Consider the following 27616-nt stretch of genomic DNA (forward strand, 5'->3'; position numbering starts at 1 on the left):
ACTCACTCCTGCCAGCGGGGTCCAAGGGACGCCCGCCTCCGTCTTGACAGCGTTAGCGGTGTTGTCTGGACTGCGCCCAACCCTGGTGTCTACGTTAGCCAGGCGATGTCCTGCTTGGCCCGTCGACCCCCTCTCTCCAGGATGCCACTCAGCCGCCAGGGGGCGAGGCGGGTGGGAGCAGGGCAGGAGCAGCGCACGGCGTCTGCCATCAAGGACCAGAGGACACAGGAGGACCTGCAGGGAACTGGAGGCCTGGAGCCGAGTCCCAGGCCCGCCAAGGGCAGGAGCCGTCCTGCAGCCCTGCCGCGCACACCTGTCTTCAGAACCCGCTCACGGCCACCCGTCCACGCTGTCGCTCAGGTCCATCGACAGCCTGGCTTCTGAGGAAACCTGGGCAAGCCAGGGCCGGGGCAGGAGAGCCTGCGCCAAGTCGAGAGACCTGCAGGCCCCCTGGCGGGGCAGAGCCTGTCGCGAGGGGAAGCGCAGCAAGAAGACCATAGGGGCACGCGGCTCCTGGGCAGGAGCCCCGGCGAGGCGGGCAGGCGGGAGGGCCCGCCCACGGTCAGAGGCCTGGGGCTCCCGAGGAGGAGTGGAGCACCTGCTGGTGCCCGGACTTACTATCAAGAAGGGCCTCACGGCCCCTGGACCAGCACGGGTGGAGGTCCTGGAGGCCCGCTGGCCGCAGCGGGTGCGGGGCAGAAGCTGGCACACGGGCCCCCTGACGTCCGTGGGCGGCAGTGCGGGTGTGGGACAGGGCCATGGCCGTGGGCGACGTGGGAAGGCGGCCCGTGGAGGGGGAGAATGGAGTGGCAAGGAGGGCCTCAGGCCAGCCTTTCCCTGCTATGTCCTGAGGGCCTGAGGGGCTGGGTCCTTGGTGCAGGGGAGGGGCCAGTTGGGGAGAGGCCTCCAGGGGTGGTTCTGGGCGGGGCTGGGGAGGGTGGGGCAGGGACTGTCCTGGAGGCTGGCGTGAGGAGCCCAGGCAGGTGAGTGGGTAAGAGGCCACCCCGAGAGCGCTGCGTGGGCACAGGACAGCTGTCCCTGCAGCTGGAGGCAGTTCCAGACCATGGGAAAGCTGGTCTCGGGCGACAGTTGGTGCCCTACTGGAAAGGCCCGTGTCCTTGCTCCTCCCTGTCAGGGACCCCCTGATCCCTCCCCACCTGCCTGTGCTCCCCTGCAGTGCCCTGCGTGTGCCCCACGTGTGTGACGCCTTCCATGCTTCTCCGTGTCCCCATCCAGAATGCCACACCTGCTTCTGCCACTGGTCATCTTGTGGGGTTCATGCTGCAGACATCAAGTGGCCTCCCTAGGCTTGGGGACAAGCAAGAACAGGCCCAGAGCCGTCAGGGTGCAGAGGTTCTAGTTAGGAAGAGGAGGACACAGGACTCAGTGACAGGGACAGGGCTGTTGGCAAGGGCCAGCTGTCTCAGTTAGGGCCTCCCAGAACTGGCCTCGGCCTCGTTCAGCCACCGATGGGGCTTCAGAGGATGACTCTCAACTGGCTGGGGGCGGTGCAGAAAGGCTAGTGGCTTCAGGGAAGCCGCATGGCCACGTAGGGAGTCCTGGCGGACAGCGGCAGGTATCCCCACCCGCTGGAAAGCAGTAGTGACCTGCCCAGGCCTTGTCTTCCGCCCCGGCGCCTGGCCAAGGGGCAGCTTGGGAAGCCGCAGCCCTCGTCAGTCTAAAGCAGCTCTGCCCAGCCTGGAGGCCCGGCCACTGGCAGGCAGGCTCTCCTCTGCTGCTGCTCCTTTCTTCCTTGGACCCTGTTCTCCCGGGTTTGCACTAAGCGCACACAGGCAGCCAGGCCTCGGGCCTGTGGCAGGTCCCTGTGCCAGGCTGGCCTGGGCCCCAGCTGGGAGGAGCCTCCCATGGCCAGCCGCGAGCCCCTGCGTACCCACGGGACTGTAGAGAGGGGGCCCAAAGGGTAGGGCACACGCCCGAGGTGAGGCCCCTGGCAAAGCGTCCTGGGGAGCCCCACGGAAGCACTAGAGAAAAACTCCCTGAAATTTACATTCTAGACAAATTAGTGTGAAAGAAAACAGACACTGGAGAAAGACTGAGGAGGAGAGGAGGAAAGAGCAGACCAGGAAGCCGGGGCTGGCGTAAGTGCACCTCCTGTCCGTCGGCTGTCTCCATGAGTCTGCACTGTCTCCCGCCCCTTCAGCCACCCCTCCCGGTGTTGGTCAGCGTCCCACCTCCAGCTGCCAGCCCCCCTCCCTCAGCCCCAAAAGGCCGGGCCTCCCTGCCTCCTCCTGCCTGGCCTGGCAGAGCCTGGCAGAGCGCACAGTGGGGCCTGCCCACCACCGCCCCTCCTGCCTATGCATCTCCTTCTCCAGGTCCCACCGGAAGCGCACTCAGCCCAAGAAGCCCAAGGCCGAAGACCCCAAGTCTCCAGAGGAGGGTGCCACCGCGGCAGCCCTTCTGGAGGAGGCCGGAGGCTGTGTGAAGGAGGAGGCTGTGCAGGAGGCCGACCCCGAGGAGGAGGAGGAGGAGCTGCCGCAGGGCCTGCCGCAGGAGGCTGAGGGCACCGAAGGTCAGTCGTGCCAGGTCGCCCGCAGCTGGGGCGGGCTCTGTGGCCGCGCACGTGTCCTTGCTCAGCTGGAGCTCTCGGGGCCAGTGGCCCGGCATTCTTGCTGGAGGGGCAGTCTATGAAAACCGCACCCAGGGACCGATGGCCTGGACCCTCCTTCCTCCCAGCTCAGGGCCAGGTCCACGGCCCAGACACTGGATGGGCCCACAGTGGGGTCGCATCTCTGAGCACAGGGTCTGGCCCCCTCCCAGGACTGTCCCCGGGGCCCAGGCTCGCAGGGGAGGCTCTTTCAGGAACACCCTTCACCCCGTGTGGGCGTGTGGCCGCAAAGCCTTGGTCTCTGAGCAGTTTGGAGGTCTCCCCTTGGTGGGCGGCGTTGCTCTGTCCACTCATCCTCTCGGCGGGTGTCCTCTTCCTGGCTGTGCTGGCATCTTTGCCCGACGTGCATGCCCCTGCAAAGGGGAGCCCCAGCCCTTCCCCTCTGGCCCTTCCTGTGTGCATGTGTCACAGGGGTGCCCTGGAGAGAGCGGCAGGGGCAAGCCCAGCGGGACAGGAGGGTCAGCCCACCCAGGCAAGACCAGGGAGGGAAAGGACAGGCGTGGCAGCCCCACTGGCACGGGACAGTGTCCTGCGGAGAGCAGCTGGGAGTCCACAGAGAGACCTGGCCTCGCAAGGAAGCTGAGGCCACAGGCGCGCAGGCAGTGAGCCCGGCTCAGAGACTCGGCTGGCCAGCTGGAAGCCCAGCAGCCGGGGCGAGTCTCGTCATAGCTGGGACACTTGTGACCGCAACCAGGAGACAAGGCCCTGCAGTAAGTCTAACTGGACTCGGGCCTGCACGGGGAGCGTTGCCGCACAGAGGGCTGCCCGAGGAGGACTTCCGGTGCGTCCAGCTGCTCCCAGCCTGGGGCAACCGTGTTCTGGCCGGAAGTCTGCTGGGGGGGAGCCAAGAGCAGAGTTATAAGGCTGGGCAGCCTCTGGACACCGAGACCGGCCATTGGCCTTGCAGGACCTGAGAAGGGTGAACCAATGGCGGGCCTAGGAATGGGGTCCCTGGCAGGGTACTCCTGGATGGTGACCCGGAGCCTCTTCCCTCCCACTGCCTGTCCTGTGGCCAGGTTGAGCTCCCTGTGGCCACTGTGCCCAGTGACTGCAAACTTGGCCCCCAAACCACGCTCGCTCACCTCTCACTGTCCCGGGGTCACAGTGCAACACGGCCCTCCATGGGCCAGACCCAGTTGCCACAGGCTGGCCCTCCCGAGGCCCAGGGAGAGTCCATGGCCCCTCCGCCAGCTCCAGAGCCAGCAGGCAGCGTCTTCCAGGCTCTCTGACTCTGGCCCTCCTGCCCCTCTCGTGAGGACCTGTGACCAGGGTGACCCCAGCTCAGGGTCCTTCACTGACCCCACCTGCAGATCCCTTCCTGCCACAGGAAGTCACTATCCATCTGTTCCGGGAGTGGGACATGGACGTCATAATGCCACTACTGCCTGCCATCTGGGTTCAAGCTCAGGCTGGGAAGGTGGAGCTTTAAAACCTACTCAACACAGAGTTGGGATACAAATCTTGATAATTTTAGGCTAAATTTTTGTTTAAAAGCACAAACAAAAAAGATGAAGATTGGCATGTCTGGTCACTCCAAGACGAAGACCTGCCATTTGTCAGATGAGGACACTGTGAGAGGAAGCGGCAGGTGGACGAGGAACTCAGAACACCCCCCCGAAGGGGGCCGAGGTGACGGGCGACGTGTCTGAGCTGCAATCCCGCGCACCCCGAGACGGGAAGGCCAGCAGCCTGGCCTTGGTGCAGGCTCATGGGACCCCACAGCTGGAGGCCCAGGGTTGCTAGCCTTGGAGAGTGCCCCCGGCAGGACAGGGACGAGGCGTGGGAAAGGAGGCCAGCGTGCCCTGCCCTGGGGCGACCCTTGTGGGGCGTGGGAGACCTTGGCCACTGCGCTCCGCTGGTCTGGAGTTGGGAAGACACCAAGCAGCCCCGGGGTTGACTGGAGCACATCCGAGTCTCCCCAGTGCCGTGACCAGGTCCCCTAGCCAGGGTGGTTCTGGAGGCTGGATGTCCAAGGTCAGGTGTGGGCAGGGGCTGCCTGCTGAGGCCCCGCCAGCCTCCACCTCCACGCCATGTCCTCCCTGGGCGCTGTCCAGGTCCCCCTTCCGTAAGGACTCGGCCGTGCTGGGCCAGCCCCCCAGGCCCCTGTCCTTGCCTCTGCAGCAACCCTGCTTCTAAAGCGCACGCGCTGAGTCTCGGGGGTGTAAGTGCCCAAGCAGAGGCCGCCGGGCACGGGGCTGTTCCCTCGTGACCACCCCTGGGTCCTGCACAGATGCACACCCCACAGGCAGGTCGGGCCCCAGCTGGGGCTGCGCGGGCTAGTGGTGAGCTCTCAAGGTGGGTGGCAGTGTCCAGGACCCGCGTCTCCTCAGCACGGGCCACGCTGCGGGCCCAGGGAGATGAGCCTGAGGCCGAGTGGGGACGTGGAGGGACTGGCAGGGGGAGGAGAAAGCCAGGCTGCTGGAGGCCCAGGACCACTGCCCTATCAGGAGGACGCAGCCCTCAGGGAGGCGTGGGCGTGGGCGTGGGGCGGGGAGGCCCTGTGGGGCAGCCTGCAGGGCTCCTGAGCTGGGGCCTTCGGCAGGGCCCTGGGAGGAGGCTGGAAGGGTGCGGGGCCCACCGCTGTCTGTTCATCCCTGTCCACAGATCGGGGGCCTGGCTGGCCTCGGGTGGACAGGGCCGTTGCTGGCAGGTGCCTCAGCTTGCCCTGCTGGTCCGCAGGGGAAATGCTCCCTTCACAATTGGTTTCTTATTTATGAATCTGCCCGAGCCAACTGTTTAGGGACTGCTGCGTTCCCCAGCCTCTCTGGGGCTCTGAGGAGCCAGAGGACTGGCCGTTCAGGTCCACCCACCCGCAGGCCCTCACCAGGGAGACCCCTTTCTCCTGCGTGCTCTCCAGTGGGCCCTCCAAGCGCGCCGCTCTGGACGGGGGGCGGCCCCTGCCTGGGGGTGGGCACGGGCTGTGGGCAGCACTGCATATGCCCCCTGACCGCCCAGAGCCTGTGGGACCCTGGACCTGTCGCTCAGCCCTGTTAAGGACCATGGGACCCTCCAACCCAAGGGCTCCGAGGGGTGGTGGCAGCTGTGGGCTGTGGCTGCGGGAGCCGCTGAGAGGACTGATTGTGGGACAGGGAGGGCCACCAGGCACCGGGCAGGGGCTGCATTGATGCCTCCACCCAGGGCCGGCACCCCACCTGGACACCGGCCCTGGGCCATGACACAACCCTTCCTGAGGCGAGTTGGGGGCTCCCATAGGACGTGGCCTTCCATGTGGCAGCACCACGCAGGTGGGGGGAGCTCGGGTCCTGCAGTGCCCGCCGCCCCAGCCGCCACTGCTCAGGAGCCCCGGGTGTTCCTTCTGCGCCCCAAGTTTGGAGCAGAGCTGTGGGACATCGGAGCCTGTCGCTCGCTGAGGGGGCAGGGCCAGGGTCCTGAGGGGAAGCCTGCAGGTGGCAGACCGGGGCTGGCTGCTGGGACCCTGGGGTCGGTGGTGGAGGTTGCCTGTGTCCCTGACCACTCCCACGGCCTTAGGTCCTGGAGAGCAGCTGCCCCGAGGGCCATGCAGGAGGCCGGAGGAAGCCTCCGCCACACCTGCCACCAAGGCCTGCCTTGCTGGACAGCAGCGACTCCGGCCGGCACCCGGCTTGGCCCCCGTCTGCCGCTGGCTGAGCCCCTCAGGTGGCGTCACAGGGCAGGGTGGGGAGCAGAGCCAGGCTGCCCAGGAGGTTCGGCCACACCTCCCCTCCCTGCTGTGGCCCCCAGCTGGCGATTGGCTGCCAGTCCACACTGGCCACAGCACCAGGGTGGGCAGGGCTGCCACAGGGATGGCTGGTGACAGGGGCTGCGAGTGAAGCTCGGGAACCCCCAGCACATTCCAGCTGGGCCTGGGTGCCTGGGGCCCTGCACGCATGTGGCGCCCCCGCATGGCTGCCCCGGGAGAGGCTCGAGCTGTCTGCTTGGAAAAGCCACGGCTTCCCTCTGCTCAGGTCCTGTGTGGGGCCTCCCTTGGGCCTGGGACCCGGGATCTAGCCCTGGATGGGTGTCAGAAGCCAGAACCGAGAAGGCTGAGAGTCCACCCTTCAAGGTCCCCATGTCCTGGGGAGGGACCCGCCAGACCCGCAGCCCCTCCTGTGGACTGCCTCCCTGGGGCAGGTGTGGGGCTGGCCAGGTCCCTGAGGGGGTGTGGCCACCCTGGCTTCAGGAGTCCCCATGCAAGGCCCCCGGAGGCAGCTACCAGCACCTGCCTTCTTTGGGGTGTCCTGGCTTGGGCTGTGTCACCCAGAAGCACCGTCCGATGGTTCCCGAGGCTTCCCGCTGGAGACCACGAGGAGCTGGGCCTCGTTCTTGCTCCTTTGAAAGCTGCGGGAGTCAGGAGTCCTGGCTCCCCAGCGAGTGGGGAGGACTTGTGGCATGTTCATCTCTGTGAGCTGAACAGGGCCAGGAGCAGTGGGCTGCCGCCCAGACTGGGTCCCTCCTGGAGCCTGAGGCGAGTTGGGGGCTCCCATAGGACGTGGCCTCCCACGTGGCAGCACCATGCAGGCGGGGTGAGCTCGGGTCCTGCCGTGCCCACCGCCCCAGCTGCCACTGCTCAGAAGCCCCTCCTGTGGACTGCCAGGTCCCTGAGCTGGACCCCCGAGAGGACGAGAGCACCTCATGCTCACCTGGGCTGGGTGGCCCCTGCCGGCAGCTGTGCTCAAGTGGGGGTCCACACAGCTTCTGCCCTGCTGCAGAGGGCTCCTCGCCCCTGGCTCCCCGCACCACTTCCTCATTCAGGTGCCGAGGCCACATTCTGGAATCCCCCCTGCGTCCTGCACTGCAAACCCTTTGGCCAGGTCCTATGCTGTACTGCACAGAAGGGCGGGCAAGATAAGGGAGCCCGCTTGGGCTTCAGTCCTGGTCCTCTGCAGTGGAGGCCGTGTGGGGGCAGATGGGACCCAGTGTCCTGACTCCCGGCTGCTGCTGGCACTGCCCGCAGGAGTGAACCTGCTGAGTTCTTGCAGGGAATGGCGTCCACCTGACGGCACCTTTTACGTGAGCGGCGCAGTTGCAGGGCCAGCCTCGTCACCTGCTGAGTTCTAGAAGCGGGGCCTCCCAGGGGTGGGCAGGGGTGCCAGGCAGCCTCAGCACCTCGTCACCAGGGGCAGCACCCCACCTCCATCCCACCCCAGCACCCAAGGGGCAGCCGGCCCTGCTTCTTCCCTGGCCTCCCTGCCCAGGGCTGGCCGTCTGTGGCACTGCCCCACATCCTCCTTGGCTGTGTGACAGGCAGGAGGGCGCTGACCCTGCCCAGACAAGGGCTGTGGCCTGGGTGGAGCGCTCTTCTCCCCCTGGCTGACGGCTCTTCTTTAGGGGGTGCCGGGGATTGAACTCAGGGGTGCTCGACCACTGAGCCACATCCCCAGCCCTACTTTGTGTTTTATTTAGGGACGGGGTCTCGCTCTGACTCTGCCCCTCCTGCCTCCCCTCATGAGGACCCTGTGGTGACACTGGGCCCTGATGACCAGGTTGACCCCAGCTCAGGGCCCTTCACTTGGTCCCCCACACAGTCCCTTTCATCCGGTGCTATGTCCACGAGTTCTGGGGATCAGGATGTGGCTGTCTTTGAGGCCCAGCTCTTTGCCCACGCTGCCTCACTGCATGCTTGTCCTGGCGCCAAACCAAATGCCCCTAAAGACACGCCCCGACTCCTCCCTGCCACCTGCAGTGGACTCTCGCTGCTCGGGCTTCAGGGCTTCCAGGCAGGGCTGCCCCGGACCTGCAGGCCATGTCACTTCTGCTGGCTCCAGCATGACAGCTCCATGCTGGTGGTTCTGCTTCTGAAGCCCCCACGCCACCCCACCATCAGCGAGGTCTGCTGGAGGCCACCCGGGAAGCGCCCAGGGCACAGGGACATCTTGCCTCCCATGCTGGGCGCTCATTAGTCAGCCATCCTGGTCCTCCAGGACCCAGGACGGGAGCTGGTCGAGGCCAGTTTCTGATGAGGAGCCGAGGCCCACTTTCCAGTCCAGTTGTGACACCTGTCACACCCAGCTCTCTGCCCACTGGGGCTGGGGGGCGCCTCTGGGGCTGGAGAGGACCTTACTTCCCTGCAGCTGGCACTCTGGCCAGGGTCCTCCTGGAGAGCCCTGGGGCAGAGCAGGTCAGCCTGGGCCTGTGGACTCGCAGCCAGGCTCTGAGTGGTGTCTTCTCCCCACAGAGGACGGACGGGCCAAGCTGCGGCCAGGCAGGGCCAAGAGCGACCGCAGGAAGAAGAGCTACGGCCCCCTCTCGCCCCAGCTGCTGCCCCAGTTGCCGCCGCCCCCTCCGGCCCCGCTGGCCACCGAGGAGGGCCTGCGACTGCCACCCTCTCTGCAGCCCCCGGCCTTGGTCCCAGACTCCACAGCCGTGGGGGAGGGCACCCCGCCACCGCCCCTCAACGTGTTGCTCCCTGAGGCGCCTGGCGAGGAGCAGGAGGCCCGGCCGCGGCCCATCATCCCCATGCTCTACCTGGTGCCCCGCACCAGCACGGCAGGGCCTGACCGGGACCCCGGGCCAGGCCAGCAGGCGTCGCCCATGGAGCTGACGGGCCCCGAGGAGGAGACCAGGGCCCACGCTGGGGGCGTGCAGGTAGGGGCGGGAAGCGGCCTGCACTGGGCCTGCCCATGCCGCTCAGTGCCTGCAGCTCTCCTGGGGGGCGGAGGAACACGGGGACTGGGAGGCGCGCCCCTTGTCCAGGCGCAGCCTGCTCTGGGGCCCTGGGCGCCACGCCTCACGGGGACAGTTGTTCTGTTTCAGGTACCAGCTACCTTCCCCAAATTAAAGATGGAGATCAAGAAGAGCCGGCGCCACCCCTTGGGCAGACCACCCACCCGGTCCCCGCTGTCAGTGGTCAAGCAGGAGGTCTCAAGTGACGAGGGTGAGCCAGGGGCCTCTCCCAGTGGCCTTGCTTCTGGGCTGGAGGCTCGGCCGGTGCAGGGGCCCTGGGCCATCCTCCCCTGGAGCCCCGCCCCTCTCCGTCACCCCCTCCACTGGCAGTCACCTGGGAAGCAGCGCTGGCCCCAGTCTGCCTGGCCTCCCACCACACGCCGGGCCTGCGGGCCCCAGGGATGCTCCACCCACGGCTCCTGCACCGTCCCACAACCACACAAGGGTCTCTGCACCCGCTTCCTCCACCCTGCTTCCCCCTTCGGGGCACTTGGTCTTGCTGGAAGCATCCATGGCCAGTGCAAGGCAGGCCCAGACCTGGGCTCCAAACGCGCCACCTCCCCCTGCGCCTCAGGGTGCTCACCCCTGCAGAGGGACTGCTGGCCCCTGTGGGGTCCTGCTGGGCAGGTCAGGGAGCACTGCCTGTGAACCACGAGGCCTGGTGCCGGGCGCACGTGGCCGTGGCAGGTGGCAGGCTGGCATGGCTGCGTGCGGAGGCCTCGCTGCCTCTGATCCTGGCAGCACCCTTTGGCTGTGGCTGTGCTCAGCTCCTGCCCCTGCCTGGCTGCAGTCACCAGCGCCTGTGCCCTGTGCATTCCGTCCTGCCTGGCACTCACACCCCAGCCTCCCGCAGCCTCGGCACTGTTGGGATGCCTCTGAATGGGTGTCCCAGGACGGCTGTGGAGCACCACTGTGTGCGTGTGCGTGTGCGTGGTAGGCGTATCAGGCGCACGGGGCAGTGTGGGCATGTGTGGTGCCGTGGGCCCTCCCGCATGTGAAGTCCTGGACGTGGGTTCCGAGTCACTGGGTCACAGAAGCTCCTTGGCAGGCGGAGCTTGATAAGGCCGGTGGTGTCCCCTTCTAGTCTCTAGGTGCGCTTCCAGGGGGAACGCCTCCCCGCCCTGACCCAGCCCATCTGTAGAAACACTGGGGGTGAAGTCTGTCCGCCGTCTGGCCTGTGTGGGCTGCCGCAGCCTCTCACCCCTGCTGCCCTGTGTGCAGAAGTTGCGCTGAGCCAGCGTCTCACCATCGCCTTGGGCTTTTGCTTAAGACGCACGTGGAATCCAAAATTGTGTGCATGACTATTTTCACCCTGGGTCTGATTTGAGGGCTCGGGAGAGGAGGCGAGATCCTGAGACCTTTGTGACAGAGGAGCGGCCCGCCGGGCCTTCCCTGCCCCGTGCTAGCTGGACCAGCACCTGAGGCCAGAAGAGCAGGCTCGGCCTGAGGTCCTGCGCACATGTCAGGGTCCTGGGCTGGCCCCTTCTGCGTCAGCTGGGAGCGGCAGCACAGCTGGACAAGTCCAGAGCTCCAGAGGCCCATCGGGTGGAGGGGCCTCTACGGAGCCCCCTTCTTTTTGGAGACAGCACTCTGCCACCATGGGAGAAGCAGGGAAGGGATGTGGGGGTCCTGGGACAACCACTGGCAGTGGGACCAAGGGCTCCAGTTCAGGACAGGCAGCAGGCCGGGAGGGGAGGTGGCTGCAGCTTCTCGTGGCAAGCACGTCCCCTGGCAGGCCGAGGTGCCTGCACCAGGGCCACAAGTCCGTGCCTGCCCCGCTGTGAACATGTGCCTGCTGGTGGCCACTTGGCCACTGTGGAGACAAACGGCACAGCGATGACCGGAGGGCCCAGCCTCTCCCAGCACGGGTGCCCAGCAGACAGGCCTGGGTGGGCCTGGGTGGCAGGGCCTTGGCCTGGGCAGGCACGGACAGTAAGGCAGATACTGCTCTTGAGCAGCCTGGGCCTCAGGCACCAGGGGGACGCTGAAGGACAGTTCAGTATGTCCCTCCCTTGTCATGAGACCAGACCCTGGGGGGTGAGGGCTGCAGGGGGGTGGGCCCATCGCGCAGGGCGCCCTCTGCAAAGCGGCGAGAGGAGGCAGCCCCCGTCGGTTTCCACCGGCTCAGCTCTCCCTGCTTGCCTGCTATGTTCTAGAAGCTCTGCCTTTCTCTGGGGAGGAGGATGTGAGTGACCCCGAGGCCTTGAGGTCACTGCTGTCCCTGCAGTGGAAGAACAAGGCCGCCAGCTTCCAGGCTGAGCGCAAGTTCAACGCCGCGGCTGCCCTGACCGAGCCTTACTGCGCCATCTGCACCCTCTTCTACCCCTACAGCCAGGTGAGTGGCATGGCGTCATGCAGGCTCTGCGGGAGAATCCCAGGTCCATGACCCTTCGCCCCAGAGTGGGCGGGATCAGCTGGCCGCAGTCCTCCCCGTCTCCTGAGAGGGCATCGCCCCTTGTCCCCGACCCACCTATGCAGGAGCGTCTCTGCAAAGCCCAGCAGCAGGGGCACTGCGGGGAGGGGCGGAGGCAGCTGCCCTAGGCCAGCGGTTGGCGTTGGTGAGGTGCTGAGGGTGGCGTGCGCGGTGGCCAGGCCGGCAGGGTCCCCTGCCTGGCACCGTTTCCAGGTGCACCTGCTCCCTGCGCCCCGCCTCCTGCTGGGGGCCAGCCGACTTCTCCCAGCGCCCTGCCACCCCCGCTTTTTTTTTTTTAATTTGAGACAGGGTCTTGCCAAGTTGCCAGGCTGGTCTCAGACCTGGGATCGTCCTGGCTCAGCCTCCTGAGCAGTGGGGATGGCAGGTGTGGCCACCATACCTGGCTCTCCTGCTGTTCCTCTTCAGCCCTTGAATCTCCCTTTCCTCTGTCCCTTCGGGTCTTCATGCCTCCAGGACCCAGGAGGTGCGCCCCACTCCCTGTGCGTGGGACGTCCCACAGCTGCGCTGGGGAGGCCCTGAGCCCAGGGCTGTGCTTGGGCCTGGGGTCTTGTTTTAGTCAGCTTTTTCACTGCTCCGATTAAAGGACCCAACTTTAAAGGACCCAGAACAACTGTAGAGGAAGAAAAGTTTGCTTGAGGGCTCACCGTTTCAGAGGGCTCAATCCATAGACAGCAGCCTCCATTCCTCAGGGCTGGAGGTGAGGCAGGACTTCATGGCGGAAGAGTGTGGTGAGGGAAGCAGAGACTCGGCTCTGCAGATGCAGAATATACCCCCAGGGCCACGCCCCCAGAGTCACCTCCTCCAGCCAGCACCCCCTGCCTCCGGTCACCACTCTGTTAACCCCGTAGGGATCAGTTCACTGGCTAGGGTAAGACTATAACCCCATCACTTCTCCTCCAAACCTTGCTGTGTCCTCTCACACCTGAGCTTTTGGGGGACACTACATCTAAACCTTTACAGGCCTGGAGAGACAGCAGGCCAGGGGCACGTGTCCCACCGAGGTGGCACGGCTATGACAAGGTCCTGCCCCCTGGCTGCTGACACCTGCCTCTTAAGTGGGATGCAGCACTCTGGCCATCGAGACAGACAAGTCGCAGTTTCCAGACGTCTTCCCCAAGTCCGTTCTGTCCCTCACGTGGCCAGAGGCGCTGCTGGGGTCCTAGTGCCAGTGTCCCCTTGCTGAGCAGAGTGTCAGGAGCGATCTGGTCAGTCTCCCCAGCAAGCCACGATGCTGGGGCTGACTGGCCAGCATGCTGCTGAGCCTGGATGGCCCGAGCAGACTGGGACAGGCCGGGTCCCGTGTGGGGTCCTCGGGGCTCTCAGGAGGGCCTGGTGGGGGCGGGGAGGCTGAGGTGAGGGCGCCACCGCCTGGGCTGCGCGGAGCAGGCCGGCCTGGACCTCCTGGGTGCAGGAGCCGGGCCGTGCCCTGAGCCGGGTGTCCGTCCTCCCCACTGAAGGCTGCGCCTCCCTGTAGTCCTTGCAGACCGAGAAGGAGGCACCGCCAGCCTCCGTTGGGGAGGGCCCCCCCACCACGCCACCTTCCAAAAGCGGCCAGAAGACACGGCCGCTGATCCCAGAGATGTGCTTCACCTCCAGCGGGGGGAACACCGAGCCGCTGCCCGCCAACTCCTGTGTGGACGACGACGGGACCAGCCCGCTGATTGCCTGTGCCCAGTGCTGCCTGCAGGTCCATGCCAGTGAGTGCCCGCCAGGCGGCAGCGGGGCAGGCTCCCCTGCAGGCCCTTGTGGGTGCCAGGGGCCCCAGAGCGGCCCGCTCCCTCGGGCCCAGCAGCCTCCCGCTCGCCCGTCCTGCCTGCCTCGGGTTGGCTGTGGGGTGGGCACGCCCCGCGCTGGCCAGGAGCTGGGTGAGGAGGAGCGCCTGGCAGACCTGGGACCGTGAAGGGCCTGGGCTCCACCAGGCCAGCCGAGGAGGGCCAGGCCCCACGCCCATCGTGCCCAGGAGGCGAGGGGTGGCCCAGGGTGTGCAGCCCATCTGTGGGGACAGTCTCAGGGAACAGTCACGTCCTGTGGGCGCTTTGCTCATGCTGGCCTGGGTCTGGCGCCAGCCAGCTCACCTACAGCCCCGCGCAAGAGAGGAAGGCCAGGAAAGCCCTGCCCCTCCCACCTCTCCCTGCGAATGGCCTCGGGGGCCAGTGTCCTTGCACTTCACCTGACCACGGGGCTCCTGGCCAGTTCCTCTGAGTCCTCCACAATGAGGTGCCATCAGACACCTGTGACCCCTGGGGCCAGGTGATTCCTCTGCAGTCAGGGGCTGACGGGTCCCTGCTGTTGCCCCCTACTCTGCCCAGAGGCTTGACCAGGCCCAGGCAGGAAGGGCGTCCACCCCTTCCTCAGGTGCAGCAGGGGGCAGAGGCTGTGGAGCCAAGGGCTCGGAGCCCCTGCTGGGGAGGTGTGTGTGCACCCGCCTGTGCCCTCCCTGGCGGGCTCCTCGGAAGTCCAGGCGTCTCCTGGCCGGGGCTCTGCTTTGCTATGGGGCTGTTTGGGGCCCGCTTCTAGCACTGGGCTCCTGGGCAGCGTGGTGCCGGCTCCAGGCCTGATGTGGCCAGCCTGCCTCACCAGGTCAGAGGTCGCCACCGACAGAGAGCCGCCCCCTTGCTACGCAGAACCCCGAGGCAGGCGTGCCAACCCCTCCTCTGGGCCTGACTCACCCATCCCCTGTCCATGCCACCCTCTCCCCATTTCCAGACCCAGGGCCACAGTGCACAGCGGGTCACGTTCGCCTCTGACTTTGGGTGGCATGAGTAGCCATCTGGCCGTCTGGGTGGTTCTCGATTCTGGTGGCGTTTCAAACTCCGCAGAGCAGAAGAGACCCTCCTCCCTCCTCTGGGGTGCAGGGGTGGCAAGGGGCAGGAGGGGCCCTGGCACACCAGTGTCTGCGTCCACACAAGCTCTGCAGCCACTCGCTCCCACGCAGTGGCCTGGGCTGAGGCAGAGAGTGGTCAGAGCAATTGCCGTAGCACCACACTGGCCCTGAGGGCCCTGGCCCCAGGTGCAGCCCTGGCGACCGGCCCTCTCCCTGGTCTCAGCGCCCCCGCTGTCTTCCAGGTTGCTATGGCATCCGCCCCGAGCTGGTCAAGGACGGCTGGACGTGTTCTCGGTGCACGGCGCATGCCTGGACTGCGGTAACAGCGCCCGGCCTCAGGGGGTGGATCTCGGGCCTGGGGCCTTGGTTTCCTCACCTCTGTCCTGAGCCTCCTGCTGCCCCTTGGTGGCCTCTGGGGTGAGAGTAAGGAGAGGGTGGGAGGTGGCCTCACCTGGCCTCGCTGTCTGCCCACAGGAGTGCTGCCTGTGTAACCTCCGGGGGGGAGCGCTGCAGACCACCACCGACAGCAGGTGGGTGCCCCGGCCGCCTGTCCCCGGTGCCCAGGCGCCTGCCATCACCTCCAGCTCCCCGCGCTGTGGGTAGGGCGGCTGGAGGGGAGGGCAGACAGAGCCCTTTAAGGTTCCTTGTCCCCAACCAAGCTGACAGCCATCTCCAGGGCGGGGACTGTGTCCTGCCCTGGTCCTGCCTTCCCCTCCCACTAACCTGTTGGCCTGGCCCAGCCTGGCCTGGCCAGCCCCTCTATGATGGTCCCCAGACCATCAGAAGCGCACCTATGACCTCCGACCTTGCTCTCCCAGGTGGATCCACGTGATCTGTGCCATCGCCGTCCCCGAGGTGCGGTTCCTGAACGTGATCGAGCGCCACCCTGTCGACATCAGCGGCATTCCTGAGCAGCGGTGGAAGCTGGTACGTCCCCTGAGGCCCCTGCCTGTCCACCAACCAGCAGGGCGACCTTGGCGCGACAGACACACTGCCAAGTATGAGAGCTAAAGGGCCCCGGCCACAGCCCCAGCCGGGCCTGCTCGGGGCGTCCTCTGCAGAGCCAGAGGACATGGCTGCCTCCTGCCCTGGTTGTCCGGCAAGCCTCGGGAGCCGGCTGCCTTGCGCCACCGAATTCACACCCGCTGACTGCCCCGCCCTGCTCCCCTGCTCTGGGGTCACTCACGTTAGGTCCCTCGCTAAAGTGGACCAGGCGGTCACGTTCACGGGGGTGGGTCTGAGCCCGCAGGTCTCCTCCTTCTTGTGGCTGCGTGTCCTTCGCTGTGCGCGGCCCGTCTTCTGCCTGTGCGTTGTGCCTGGGCGCCTGGGCGGTCCCGGCTGGCAGGGCTGCGCCCTTCTGACGCGCCTTCCTCGTGTTGCCCTGGGTGGCCGGGGACTCGAGTCTGGACCCGTCCCAGGTGCGGTGTCCCTCGCTGGCTGGTGGCTGCCTGGAGAGGCCAGGCCTCTGGTCAGGTCTGTGCCTCCCTGTGGAGGACGGCGACGAGTGCCCTTCCAGGGCCCCTCGCCTGTGGCTGTCGGTCCTCTGCTGTTGTCAGTCAGGCGTTTGGATTTCTGCCGTCGAGTTGGCCTTCCGTCCCTGGTTGGCCCTGTCGGGAGCATGGCTGTCCTTGGGCACGGCGGTGCCCTCCGCTCCTGCTGGTCATGGTCCCCTGGGGGAGCTGCGGGAGGAGCAGGGCAGTGGGGGGCTGCGACTCTCTGTGCCTCCCTGTGGCAGGCCCAGCACGTGCAAGCCCGTCCCCCACTGCCCCAGCCGCCCACTGCTTTGGGCCACTCCCCGTCCTACCTCAGGGTTTGGCTCACACAGCAGCAGTGGCCGGGCACCCCTGCCTGTCTTGCAGATGAGGAGTCTGGGGCTGGAGTGGGGTGACCGGCGTGGCCAGTCTCAGCTCTGGAAGGACCTTGGTGGCACTGCTGCACGTGCTCCCTGTGCAGACACTCGGGGCCCAGCCACAGCACTGGGAACGAGCCCCGGCCTGTGCACTGCACGTGTGTGCTCCCTGCCAGGCCACGGGCAGCGTCTGGCTGTCTGCTCTGCGGGGACGGTTCTGGAGGTGGACGCCAAGGCTGCCGACTGGCGTGTCAGGCAGGGCCTGCTGGAGCACGGGGGGCGGGGCTGACCCTGCTGCAGACCCCAGGCCCTCGGAGCAGTTGGCACCAGGGCTGGGACCACATGCTCCAAGCTCACAGGGGTGGGGCCGCCTGGGCAGGCCGAGCAGGCCACTGCGGGGGCACACTGGGCAGTGGGCACAGCTGGGCGGCTCCTCCGTGGCGGTGCCGACTCCATGCACGGCGGCCTCATTGTTCAGGTGGAGCGATGGTGCTGCGCCGCACAGCATAAATCCTCCTCCCAGACGCACTGTGGATCGCCTGGCGTTTCCAGCAGGCAGCCTCTTCATCGCGAGCACTTGTAACGACGAGTTACAGATCCTTGACACCAGGCTGGCTTGTACTGCTTAATGGAGCCTGGCGAGGAGCGCAGTTAACTCCTGCCGGCCCAGCCCCACCGGCAGGCCTCTGGCCGGCTGCACCACAGGACTGGCACCCTGGTCCTCTGTCCCTGGACTCCCGGGTTAGCGAAGTGTGTGACTGGGAGTCCACCTGCCTCGCCAGGCCCAGAGGGACCCTGGCAGCTGCTGGAAACACCCCAAGCTTTCTGGAGGAACCCAGAGCTCGGGAAGGGGGACTTGGCTCTGGGGCCGCTGGTGTGGGGCAGCGGGTTGAGCCAGCTTCACCTGCACGCCGAGGCCAGCTTGGCCTCGTGGGTCACGGCCAGACTTGTGGTGGAAGGGAAGGCTCTCTCCACATTTGCCAAAGCAGGGTGTCACAGCAGCATGCTCCAAGCTTTGGGGGGCAGCCCGAGCAGTCCATGGCTCTCTGTAGACATCAGAAACTCCCCCTGAATCCTTAGCCCGAGGGCCTCCGAGAAGGGCCACCAAGGTGGAAACCAGAACCAACACCATGCCTGGCCCCTTCCGGGCCTGCCCCTTCACACTGGCCTGGCTGGGCAGCTCTGGACGAGGCTGTCAGACCAGGGCTCTCGGGGGAGGCCTGATGCCTAAGGAAGCCAAGAACATGCAGGCCGGACATCATGTAGCCACACGGCATGTGGCAGACGGGGCCTTCAGCCTGAGGAGGGGGTGCTCTGAGTGACCCATGCTGCAGCCCTGGTGCAGCTGCTGACAGGTGGTGGCGTGGGGCAGGGGCCTGTCCTTTGTGCCCACGGTGCCGCGTGCCGCGCTCTAGGACATATGGGCTGTGGGCTCTCTCGGGCTTCTGCTGTCTGGGGCCCCGTGGCCGCGTCTGGCCGGTAGTTCAGGGCCAGCCAGCTCTGGGGTGGAGGCTGCTGCTCGGCTCTGGCTCTGCCTTGCTCCTCCCAAGGGCAGGCCCAGCTCTGCAGGGTCACGGCCAGGCCCACGTGCTGCACGTCAGTGCCGGTCCCTGCTGGCCGAGCATCAGGTATTGACAGCTTCATAATGAGCTCTCATTGCCATCGACCCGGTCGCTGCGCTGCTGCGGGCCCTCGGCCAGGGGGCTGACCTGGCCTTTGAACATGGTTTATGGAGCCATAAAGGGCCTGCTTATGGAATGCTCAGGGTGAGGCGTCCGGTGGGCTCAACCTGGGTGTGGCAGCCACCCCAGGCGCTGGCCTCTGGATACTCCTGCAGGGCAGGGTAGGCAGGGTGGCTGCAGCACGGACCCTCACTCGCCAGTGCCGCTCCTTAGAGGAGGCTGCCTGCAGGCTTTGCTGCGGTGAGGCTCAATCCTGCTGTGACGGGGGCTGGGGACGACCCCAGGGCCCTGTGCAGGACCTGTGCTCTAGCACCCAGCCAACCCTGCCCCACAGCACTTACTGAAGGTGCTTGGTGCCCTGGCTGTTTGCACATTTAGATTGGGCGACCATCACTACTAGGTCCAGAACATTCCATCACCCCTAAGGGAAGCCCTGGCACCCCCACACCTCCCACAGTCCGTGGCAGCCTCAAATCCACCTCCCGTCTCTGCACTTGCCTGTCCTGAACTCTCCGATGGGTGACCGAGCGTGTGGCTTCCTCGTGCCCTCATGTTCCCCAGGGCCCCTCAAGGGGCTCGCCCTTGGCGCCTGCTGCTCCTCTTGCCGAGCTCTGCACATGGGCTCCCAGAGCCGTTCCACAGGGCCAGTCGAGGGGCGGCCATGCTCTGGTGCTTCCTGCAGCTCCCAGGGTTGCAGCGGGGGCCGTGGTGCCCCTGCAGGGGTCGGGTAGCCAGTGAAGATGCCCTCCCCAGCAGGGCAGGGCCTCCCCAGATGTCACCACCCAAACTAAGGCAAGGGTGGCTGAGCTCCGGGAGAACTCCGACTTCCTGCCCTGGGCCTCAGGGTCATTGCCAGGTAACCCCTGGGGCCTGCCAGACGGGCTCCCCGCCCCATGAGGCAGGAGATCCCGGCTAGAGCCTCCTTTCGCTCCGTGTCCCCCCAGAAATGTGTGTACTGCCGGAAGAGGATGAAGAAGGTGTCGGGGGCCTGCATCCAGTGCTCCTACGAGCACTGCTCCACGTCCTTCCACGTGACCTGCGCCCACGCTGCCGGGGTCCTCATGGAGCCGGACGACTGGCCCTACGTGGTGTCCATCACCTGCCTCAAGCACAAGTCGGGGGGACACGCGGTGAATGCCCTGCCCCACCCCCGCCCCGCCCCTCGCCCCCTCCCTAGCTGACAGCCCCTCCCCGCCGCCCTCCCAGGTCCAGTTCCTGAGGGCCGTGTCCTTAGGCCAGGTGGTCATCACCAAGAACCGCAACGGGCTCTACTACCGCTGCCGCGTCATCGGTAGCACCACGCAGACCTTCTACGAAGTGAACTTCGATGACGGCTCCTACAGCGACAACCTGTACCCCGAGAGCATCACTGTGAGCCTGGAGGGCGGGGCAGCACGGGAGCAGGGGCGGGGCGGGGCAGCACGGGAGCAGGGGCGGGGCGGGGGCGGGGCAGCACGGGAGCGGGGGCGGGCTGGTCCTGTGGCGCCTGCTCCCTCCCTGCCAGAGACCCCTCCCCCTCGGTCACCCAGGGGTGTGCACTCCCAGCCCTTAGCCTTTGCGAGGAAAGCTGTTTCCACAGAAATAGCAGAAAGAACCGTCCCACGTGAACCCACAGGGAGGGCCACACCCCAGCCGGGCGCCCACCCAGGGTCACGCTTACCCTGCCATCCCCCCAACCCCACCCCAGCCCTGCCCACTTTGGTGCCAAGGGACCTGAAGCCCTGACATGCACAGCTCATTCCAACCTGCACTCTTCCCGCAGAGTAGAGACTGCTTACGGCTGGGGCCCCCTCCCGAGGGCGAGGTGGTGGAGCTGCGGTGGACTGACGGCAACATCTACAAGGCCAGGTTCATCTCCTCTGTCACCAGTCACATCTACCAGGTGAGCAGAGGACTCCTGTAGCCCCAGAAAGCCTTACCGGCCTTGGCCTAGGCAGGGGAGCAGCCCCGTTTGCGTGGGGCAGGGCCCACGTGCCCTCTCCCAGCCCTCTTAGGAGTCCAGGTCTTGGGCCAGGATGTAGCTCAGCTGGTCCAGTGCTGGCCTCGCAAGCCCAGGGCCCTGGGTTCGATCCCCAGCACCGCCAAAAAAAAAGGAAGAAGAAATACAGACCTGTTGGCTTTTTAAGCTGGAAAGGGCTTCCCGCTGCCTGGGGACCAGGTTCTTGCTCTGCGGTGCTGGGGAGGGAACCCAGGGCCTCCTGCTGGCTGCGCCGTGCCCGCCCAGGCATTGCAGCGGCAGTGCAGCTCTGCACCTGGGCACCCTCCACTCCCCTCCTCGGGCTGAGTTTTGTCTCATGACAGAAAGAGAAATCATTTGAAAGTGTGATTTTAGAAAGCAAGACCCCAGGTCCTCGCAGCCTCCGTGGACCCCTGCCGAGGCTCAGGCGTCTGCTTTTCCCAGGCCCCCCACCAGGGATTTGCGAGGGCCCTGCATCACTGCTCCTGTGTACCCTTCTCCCTCACTGCCCTGGGGGTCACAGGGGTCACACAGCCCAGAGGCAGGGCGTCCTGAGCCTGGCTTGTGTCTCTGCTAGGCTCTCTGCTTACCTTTGAGTCTGGCCCTTTAAAGGGACGTTAAAGTGGCACAGGCCTGTCATCCCAGCAGCTCAGGAGGCTGAGGCAGGAGGATTGCAAATTGAAGGCCAGCCTGGGCAACTTAGTGAGGCCCTGAGCAACTCAGTGAGACCTTGTCACAAAATAAAAAATAAAAGAGGCTGGGGTTTGGTTTGTGGTGGAATCCCTGGGGCAGTCCCCACTACAAAAAACAGAGAGAGGGAAAAAGAAATCCGCAGCCCCCGCAGATGGCCCCGGGACGGCCACTGCACCTGGAACTGGAAGCAGAGTCCCAGTGTGCCCGAGGGCCTAGGACCCTGGGACCCTGCGGCTCTGCCCGGCCCTGGCCCTGTTCAGGTCAGGCCTCACCAGGTACTACGCAACCTCGCTGGCCACACCCGCTGCCTAGGACTTAAGAGCAGGTGCTTTCCAGGCTGTCGGGGGCAAAGTGGCCCATCCCTGGCCCTGCGCTACCACCAGGGGCCCGAGGGACATCCCAGCCCGACAGACAGAGCACCTCAGGCCTGCCACCACCCATGGAGGCTCTGCCACCTTTGGGCATCCCGACTGGCTTGTGTAGACCCAGGGCCTGTGGGGCTGGGTCACACTCCTGAGCCCATCCAGCGCCAGTGAGGCAGAGGGACGTGGAGCAGGAAACTCCAAGCAGGCAGGAAGTCACGCCAGCCTAGGGCCTGTCAGGTGCTGGAGGAGGGGCCGGCCGTGGGGCAGGGGTGTGTGCCGGACGCTGTGCGGGGTGCAGGCCTCAGGAAGAGCCCGCCCAGCCAGCTGCCATCCGCCCCCAGCGCTGGGGGGACTCCAGGCCTCGGGTGCCAAGCGCCCCAGCTCCTGGTGCCGTGGGCTGAGGACCGGGACGTGGGTGCCAGCGCCTTCCTGTTGGGAGTGCCTGCACACCGCCCTGTGCTGCTCAGCCCGCCTGGGGCCTGGCCCAGACCCAACTCTGGCCTGCGGCATTTCCAGGCGGCTCTGCAGGGAAGCACCTGCCTCGAGAGCCTCAGCTCTGCCATTGGGCACAGGGACACCAGGCCTGCCGGGCTCTCCTGAGGAGGAGCAGGGCTGGCACGGGACCCAGGGCACCGTCCCCAGCACTGCAGGGCACTGAGGTGTGAGGAGGCCCTCGGGAGCGGCTGGACCTGGCATCCCACGCGAGGGCCAGAGCACAGCCGCCGGGTCCCCACCTCTGCCCTTCTGCGTGGCCCGCAGCCCACACTGCCCCACAGACCCCAGAGAGGAAGCCAGGCCAACGCCCGCGTCCCCCACTCTGCAAAGTGATGGGGTCCCAGAACGTCTTCTGGGAGCCGCTGGCCCAGGCAGATGGGCCAGCCATTCCCCTGCCACGCGGGTCGCTCGGTGCCGGGTGGGTCAAGACACCACTGGCTGGTGACGGGCTCCCCCGCCCGATTCCTCCTGTGGCAAGGGCAGCGGGAAGGGGTCTCGGCCTTCGGGTCCCTCTTTATACCCGAGCTGGGAGAGGCAGCACAGCAGGGGCCGCGCTGCATCCCAGGACACAGGTGGGACCGGCTCAGGGCTCCGCCCCTCGCCTGACTGGGCCCCAGTGGCCACCAGGCAGCCGACCACACTCGTGCTTCCTGAGTGACGGGCCCCAGGAACGTCCACGTGGGCTCAGTGCTCCGCGACAGAGCCTCTGCTCCCAGAGCCCAGTGTCTGCTGGGGTCAGCCACCAGGTGGCCTCCTGGGCGTGGACGCAGGCACCGAGGCTTTCCACTCGAGCCCTGGCACCCGACTGCAGTCACCATGAGGCACCCATCCCCAGAAACCGGGCCCTGGGGCATCAGGCCGGCGGGTCTCCCTGAGCTGCCCCCGCTGGGCCCTGGAGTCCCAGAGCCCTCGGCCGCTCCCACCCCAGGTCCTGAGCTGGCCCTGCACTCCCTGTCTGCCCACCTCCTGGTCCCTAAAACCACAGTTGGTGCCCACCCAGCGGTCACTGCCCCTGCCCCACAGCCTTGTCCCCAGGAGCCAGGCTCCGCCGTCTGTTAGCGTCTGTGGGGTCTGAGCTGAGGTCGGTCCCCTCTGTGCAGCCTGCCCTGCCCTGTCCAGCAGGACCACAAGGACAGCCTCTGGCCACTTCCCTGTGGCTCCCAGCAGGTGGCGGTGGGTGGGGCTTGTGCCCTGGCCGGCGCCTTGTGGCCTCCGGCGCCTGTGCACCGCGTGGTGGGCCGCAGGCTCAGCGCCCGTGTGCCCTGCAGGTGGAGTTCGAGGACGGCTCCCAGCTGACGGTGAAGCGCGCGGAGCTCTTCACGCTGGAGGAGGAGCTCCCCAAGAGGGTGCGGTCCCGCCTGGTGAGTGCTGCGGGCGGCACCCTCGGGCCGTGGCCTCCCCTCGGCCTGCCCGGCTTGTCCCTTGCAGGAGCCGCTAGGTCCAGGCTCCCGGCACAAGCCTGTTGAGGGGAAGGGGATGTCACTGCCACCTTATCGCGAGGCCAGGCCGAGGGCCAGCTGGCGGGCTTCTGTGCAGCCCCGCGGGGCAGAGCCAGCGCCCAGGTGGCGGCTCCCCGAAGCCACCCTCCGGAGCCGTGCTTCCCAAGCAGGAAGGCGCGTCCTGGTGGCGGCGGGGCCAGGCCGGAGCCCATGTGGCTGCTGTTCCCTCTTTTCTAAGGAAGGCCAGGTCGCGAGGGGCTGCCCTGCAGGCGCACTGTCAGGGCCGCGGGGCGGGGGTGGAGCAGGGCTGCTCACTCAGGGTCTGGGTGCCCACGGGTGGCCATCGGCCTGCGTCCAGCTGACTTGGCTTGGACGGGCACATGCTGAGGAAGGGTGGCTGGGCCTGGCCCGCCCACGCTAACCACGGTGCTTTCTGGCCTCCCACAGTCGCTCAGCACAGGGGCACCACAGGGCCCTGCCTTCGCAGGTGAGGAGGTGAAGGCCGCCAAGCGCCCACGGGTGGGCGCCCCGCTCGCTGGCATCGAGGAGCCTGGGCGCAACCCCGACTACCTGGCCTTCGTGGAGAGCCTGCTGCAGGTGCGGGGCCGGCCCGGAGCCCCCTTCTAGCACAGTGGCCACCAGGCGACCCCTCGGCCCAGCGAGGCGGACATGTCGGGCCTGGGCGTCTGCTTGCGGTGGATTCCTGTCCTCGCTTCCCAGGCCGAGAGGCCATCTCCGCGCCACGGGTGCCCCTCCAGGGTGACAGGAGCGAGCAGGACGCCCTCGTGGCCTGGACTCAGGGAGCAGGGCCAGCGGGCTGGGGAGGCCGCGGCTGGTGCCGCCCAGGGGCTCCTGGGATCCCAGCCCGCGCTCCGTTCTCAAAGGTGCTACCGCACTGCTGCTGAGCAGCTGGAGACGTGGTTTCTGTACATAGCCGCCTTCCGAGGTGCTTTCCACACGCGTTGTCATGAAAAGCGAGGAAACAGCAGCCGGCAGAAGCCCCAGAGCGGTCTTCTAGGTTTGTGGCTTTGAACCAACAAAACGAGACGGGACACCTCCTTTTCTGCAGAACCAAGGCCCCTCGGACCCTCGGCGTCACCGCTTTCGTTTGTCCTTGTTTTGAGACTCATCTGTCTGCAGGGAGGGGCGAGGCCTGGAGTCTGAGCAGCTTGGCGGCTCTGGCGGAAGGGTAGGGCCCTGGGACAGGGACGGGGACAGCCCGGCCCCCGGCTCACCTGCCCTGGCTCCGCCTGGCGGGTGGTCCAGGGCCCTCCCACCCCTGCACTTAGTGTGGCCGTCCCCTGTGCCTGGCCAGTGGAGCTGAAAGGCCTGGGAGCCCCTTCCTCTGCGCAGACCTTGGCAAGCCGACGGCCTCCCCAGAGGGTCACTGCCCGGCCAGGGGCAGGTGTTGGGGCAGGTCCAGACCTGTGGCCCCAGAGGCCAGCGTGAGGGCTGTCTGCTCCTCGGCAAGTGTGGCGGCACCGGGCCTGGGAGCCAGGGTCCCCGTGGACGAGGGGACGCAGCCAAGCCAGGAGCCACAGGTGGTCCAGTCAAACAGTGCAGGCCTGCCCAGCGTGCCGAGCCCCCCCGGGACGCCTCCCTCCACTGTCCCTGTCCTCGGTCACTGCGGACTCACGTCCCTCCAGCGGCCACAGGCTGAACTGAAGCCGCCCAGGTCCCGGCCGCCCCACCCAGAGCCTCCCGTGGCAGCCGTCCACCTGGGGACCGAGAGGCCCGTGCGCTTGTGTGGAGAGTGTTCTGCCGTGGCCGGGCCTGGGGAGCTGCCCAGGTGCCCTCTGCAGGCAGCGGCCCGCTGGGCGGCTGTGTCCATATGTAGTTTGAAAATGCTATTTATATTGTAAAGAGTGAGGCGGGCAGGGTGCCGAGGGCGCCTGGCCTGGAGCACAGGCGGGCGGCACGCACAGCGCCGGGCAGCCGACCGGAGCCCCTCCCGAGACCAAGGGCGCGCTGTACTCGTGCCCAGTTCTGCTGCCTCCAGGTTCATGATGAATTAAAGGCTCTCGAACACTCGAATGTCCCGCAGTCGGAGTCTTCCTTTCTGGCTGGGCGGGTCAGCCTGTGCAGGGCCGGAGCCGCAGCGTCCCCTCCACCCGCACAGAGAAAGCTGCAGGGCTCGGGGGCACCGAGGCAGCGACCCTGAAAAACCTCCAGACCCCCATGGGACCCAGGAGGACCTTTCTGGCCCAGGGCCGCCCCACCCCCACCAAGTGCCCATCTGCTGACAGCTGAGCCGGGGCCACACCTGTGGTGCGTGTCTGGTGGACAGGGCACTCAACCCCAGGCAAGGGTGGACCAGGCCACTCACCAAACCAGCGCCCACCTGCACCCATCCTGCGGTTGGCAGGGCAGGAGGCTGGGGCCGTGCTGGCCCAGGTCCTCCTAGGACAGGGGCTGGATCCAGGCTCCACCTGCCTTTGTAAATAAAGTTTTATTGCACACGACCACCGTGACGTTCATTTGCATATAGTGGCCACGCCTCCAACAGCAGAGCTGAGGCCTCACTCAACCTGCCAGCCTGCCAGGGAAGACTGTGCTCCCATCCCTGAGCAAGGCAGCTGGAGGGGCTCCACCGGGACTGTCCTCGGGAGAGGGCCCCTCCGGGACCACAGCCCTCTGCTCTCTCCCAGGACCCCGGCTTTGGCTAGGGACTCTCTATCCATCTATCCTCCTATCTGTCCACTGGGGAGACCCTGTCCCCTCCCTCAGGCTTGGGAAGCTCAGTGTCCAGCCCTGGCAGCTGTCCCCACAATCCTGGCCTGCCCCATTGGCCACCATTGGCCCAGGCAGGGCAGGACAGAGGACCTGGCTTTCTCCTGTGATTTGTGCCCTGGCCCGTGTGACCCATCCCTGGCTGTTGGGGTGCTGAGTCTCGATGTCCCTCTAACTCCCTTGACCAGATCCTGGCCATCCCTTCCTGAGGCTCCCCATCCCACCCACTGCAGGCTGCTGGGGACCCAGGGTCACAGCTCCTGGACCAGAAGGGAGAGAAGTGTCCCAAAGGCTCCCGCTCTCACCTGGGGACGTGCCTGGCCCTGGTGGTCCCTCCGGGGTGTTACTTTACGGGCCAGGCTTACTTAGCACTTCTCTGCTAATGGAGAAAATCTCCTGCACAGCATCCTGGAGGTGCCAGCCGGGGACAAGAGCAGGAAGAGTGGCCAGGCACCGCACCTGCGCCCAGCGGCAGGGACAAGCGGCCCCCCTGGCAGCTTCCACAGGGGCCCAGCGGCTGGCCAAGTGGAAGGAGGCCCCCGCTCCACTCCGGGCTCACCGCCTGGACTCGGGAACAGTCCCACAGCCCCGGGGCGTGAAGAGAGAATTCCTCCGGTTCTGGAGGCTACAGGTCCAAGATCCAGGTGTTGCCAGCTGAGCCCCTCCAGGCGCCAGGGAGGGTCCCCCTGCCTCTTCTCGGCTGTGGCCACGTCGTCCAGTCTCTTCAGTCTTGGTGTGGCGGCCTCCTCTCTGCCCTGTGAGTGTCCCATGTAAGGACACTGGTCACTGGCTCGGTCCACCCAGATAACCTGGCTGGCCCCTGGTCTCGGCATCGTTACCCACAGAGACCTGTCCCAGTGAGCAGTCCATGGCCATCTCACTCTGCAGACGTGGACGGGGCTTGGGGGTCACCAGTCGAGGCAGTGGTGGGCCTGTGCCTTAACCGCCTGGTCCCACAGCTGTCCCCTTGGGCCTTGAGCCCCAGGAGGGTCAAGACCAGCCTGTGTGCAGCCCGGGCCAGCCTGCTTCCCAGTGGGCGGGACAGGAGGGGACAGGGCCTGTGGGCGCAGTTGTGAGCTCCTGCCGCATCATCCGTGCGTGGCTTTATGGCTGCGGAAGATGACGTGGAGGTGGTACAGATGGCCCAGGGATTCAGGCCAGGGCTGGCATGGGTGCCCCACACTGGCCAAGCCCGCAATCCCACCAGCAGCCACCGAGCCCCAGCCCTGGGCCGGTGTCCGGCAGAGCCCAGCCCTCACAGCCACGGCCTCTGCCCTGGGGACAGGACAGACGCCACCTCCAGGCCACCTCCAGGCCGCCTCCAGGCCAGTGGGTGTTCCGGACATTGGGAGCAGTCATGCAGTGACCAGGACGTCCATCAGCGTTGCCCATCCAGTCCAGCCGCAGAGGCCGGACTCCCAAGTGCTTGCGCTGCATGGGCAAAGTGACGTCGTCCACTGAGGCCCAAAGCTGGGCACCGCCCGGTTCCAGGCGGACGGATGGTTCAGCTGTGAGGTGGAGCCCGAGCTGGCGGGGTGGGGCAGAGACAAGGGTGGACTGTAGGCCGCGGGCAGCTGCAGAGCCAGTCCAGCAGCAGGGCGGGAAGGAAGGCAGCCCGGTACGTGCCCTCCCTCCTCCCAGACGGGGGCGGAGGAAGGAGGAAGGGGAGCGGAGCAGAGGGCTGGAGAGAATGGGGCGCTGGCCCGCCCAGCACCGCTCACCGACTGGCTGGAAGTGCCTCTCACTGCTGCAGTCTGACTGGGCGTGGGGGGTGCACCTGCCAGCCCAGCGACTCGGGAGGCTGAGGCGGGAGGACGGCCAGTTCAAGGCCAGCCTCCCCAATTAGCAAGAGCTGCCTCTAAATAAAAAATAGAAAGCCT

General features: G+C 66.6%; 1 protein-coding gene across 2 annotated transcripts in view; it reads left to right on the forward strand.

The window, feature by feature from the left end:
• The window catches only part of Kdm4b (lysine demethylase 4B), a 117287-nt gene extending 92250 nt beyond the window's left edge, over positions 1 to 25037 (forward strand). Inside the window, exons 10-24 of one of the 2 annotated variants that reach the window (XM_047530668.1) lie at positions 2016 to 2099; positions 2334 to 2530; positions 8781 to 9190; positions 9359 to 9479; positions 11425 to 11603; positions 13177 to 13399; positions 14769 to 14845; positions 15001 to 15056; positions 15345 to 15453; positions 19002 to 19187; positions 19264 to 19428; positions 19820 to 19939; positions 22836 to 22928; positions 23454 to 23603; positions 24076 to 25037. In XM_047530668.1, coding sequence (XP_047386624.1) covers positions 2016 to 2099; positions 2334 to 2530; positions 8781 to 9190; positions 9359 to 9479; positions 11425 to 11603; positions 13177 to 13399; positions 14769 to 14845; positions 15001 to 15056; positions 15345 to 15453; positions 19002 to 19187; positions 19264 to 19428; positions 19820 to 19939; positions 22836 to 22928; positions 23454 to 23603; positions 24076 to 24129 — 2224 coding nt within the window. In that variant the 3' untranslated portion in view covers positions 24130 to 25037. Of the gene's footprint in view, positions 1 to 2015; positions 2100 to 2333; positions 2531 to 8780; positions 9191 to 9358; positions 9480 to 11424; positions 11604 to 13176; positions 13400 to 14768; positions 14846 to 15000; positions 15057 to 15344; positions 15454 to 19001; positions 19188 to 19263; positions 19429 to 19819; positions 19940 to 22835; positions 22929 to 23453 lie in introns of both variants that reach the window. The other variant, XM_047530669.1, reaches the window with a different exon arrangement.
• The last annotated feature ends 2579 nt before the right edge of the window (positions 25038 to 27616 follow it).

This window comes from Sciurus carolinensis, chromosome 17 (assembly GCF_902686445.1).
Source record: "Sciurus carolinensis chromosome 17, mSciCar1.2, whole genome shotgun sequence".
Taxonomy (NCBI): Eukaryota; Metazoa; Chordata; class Mammalia; order Rodentia; family Sciuridae; genus Sciurus; species Sciurus carolinensis.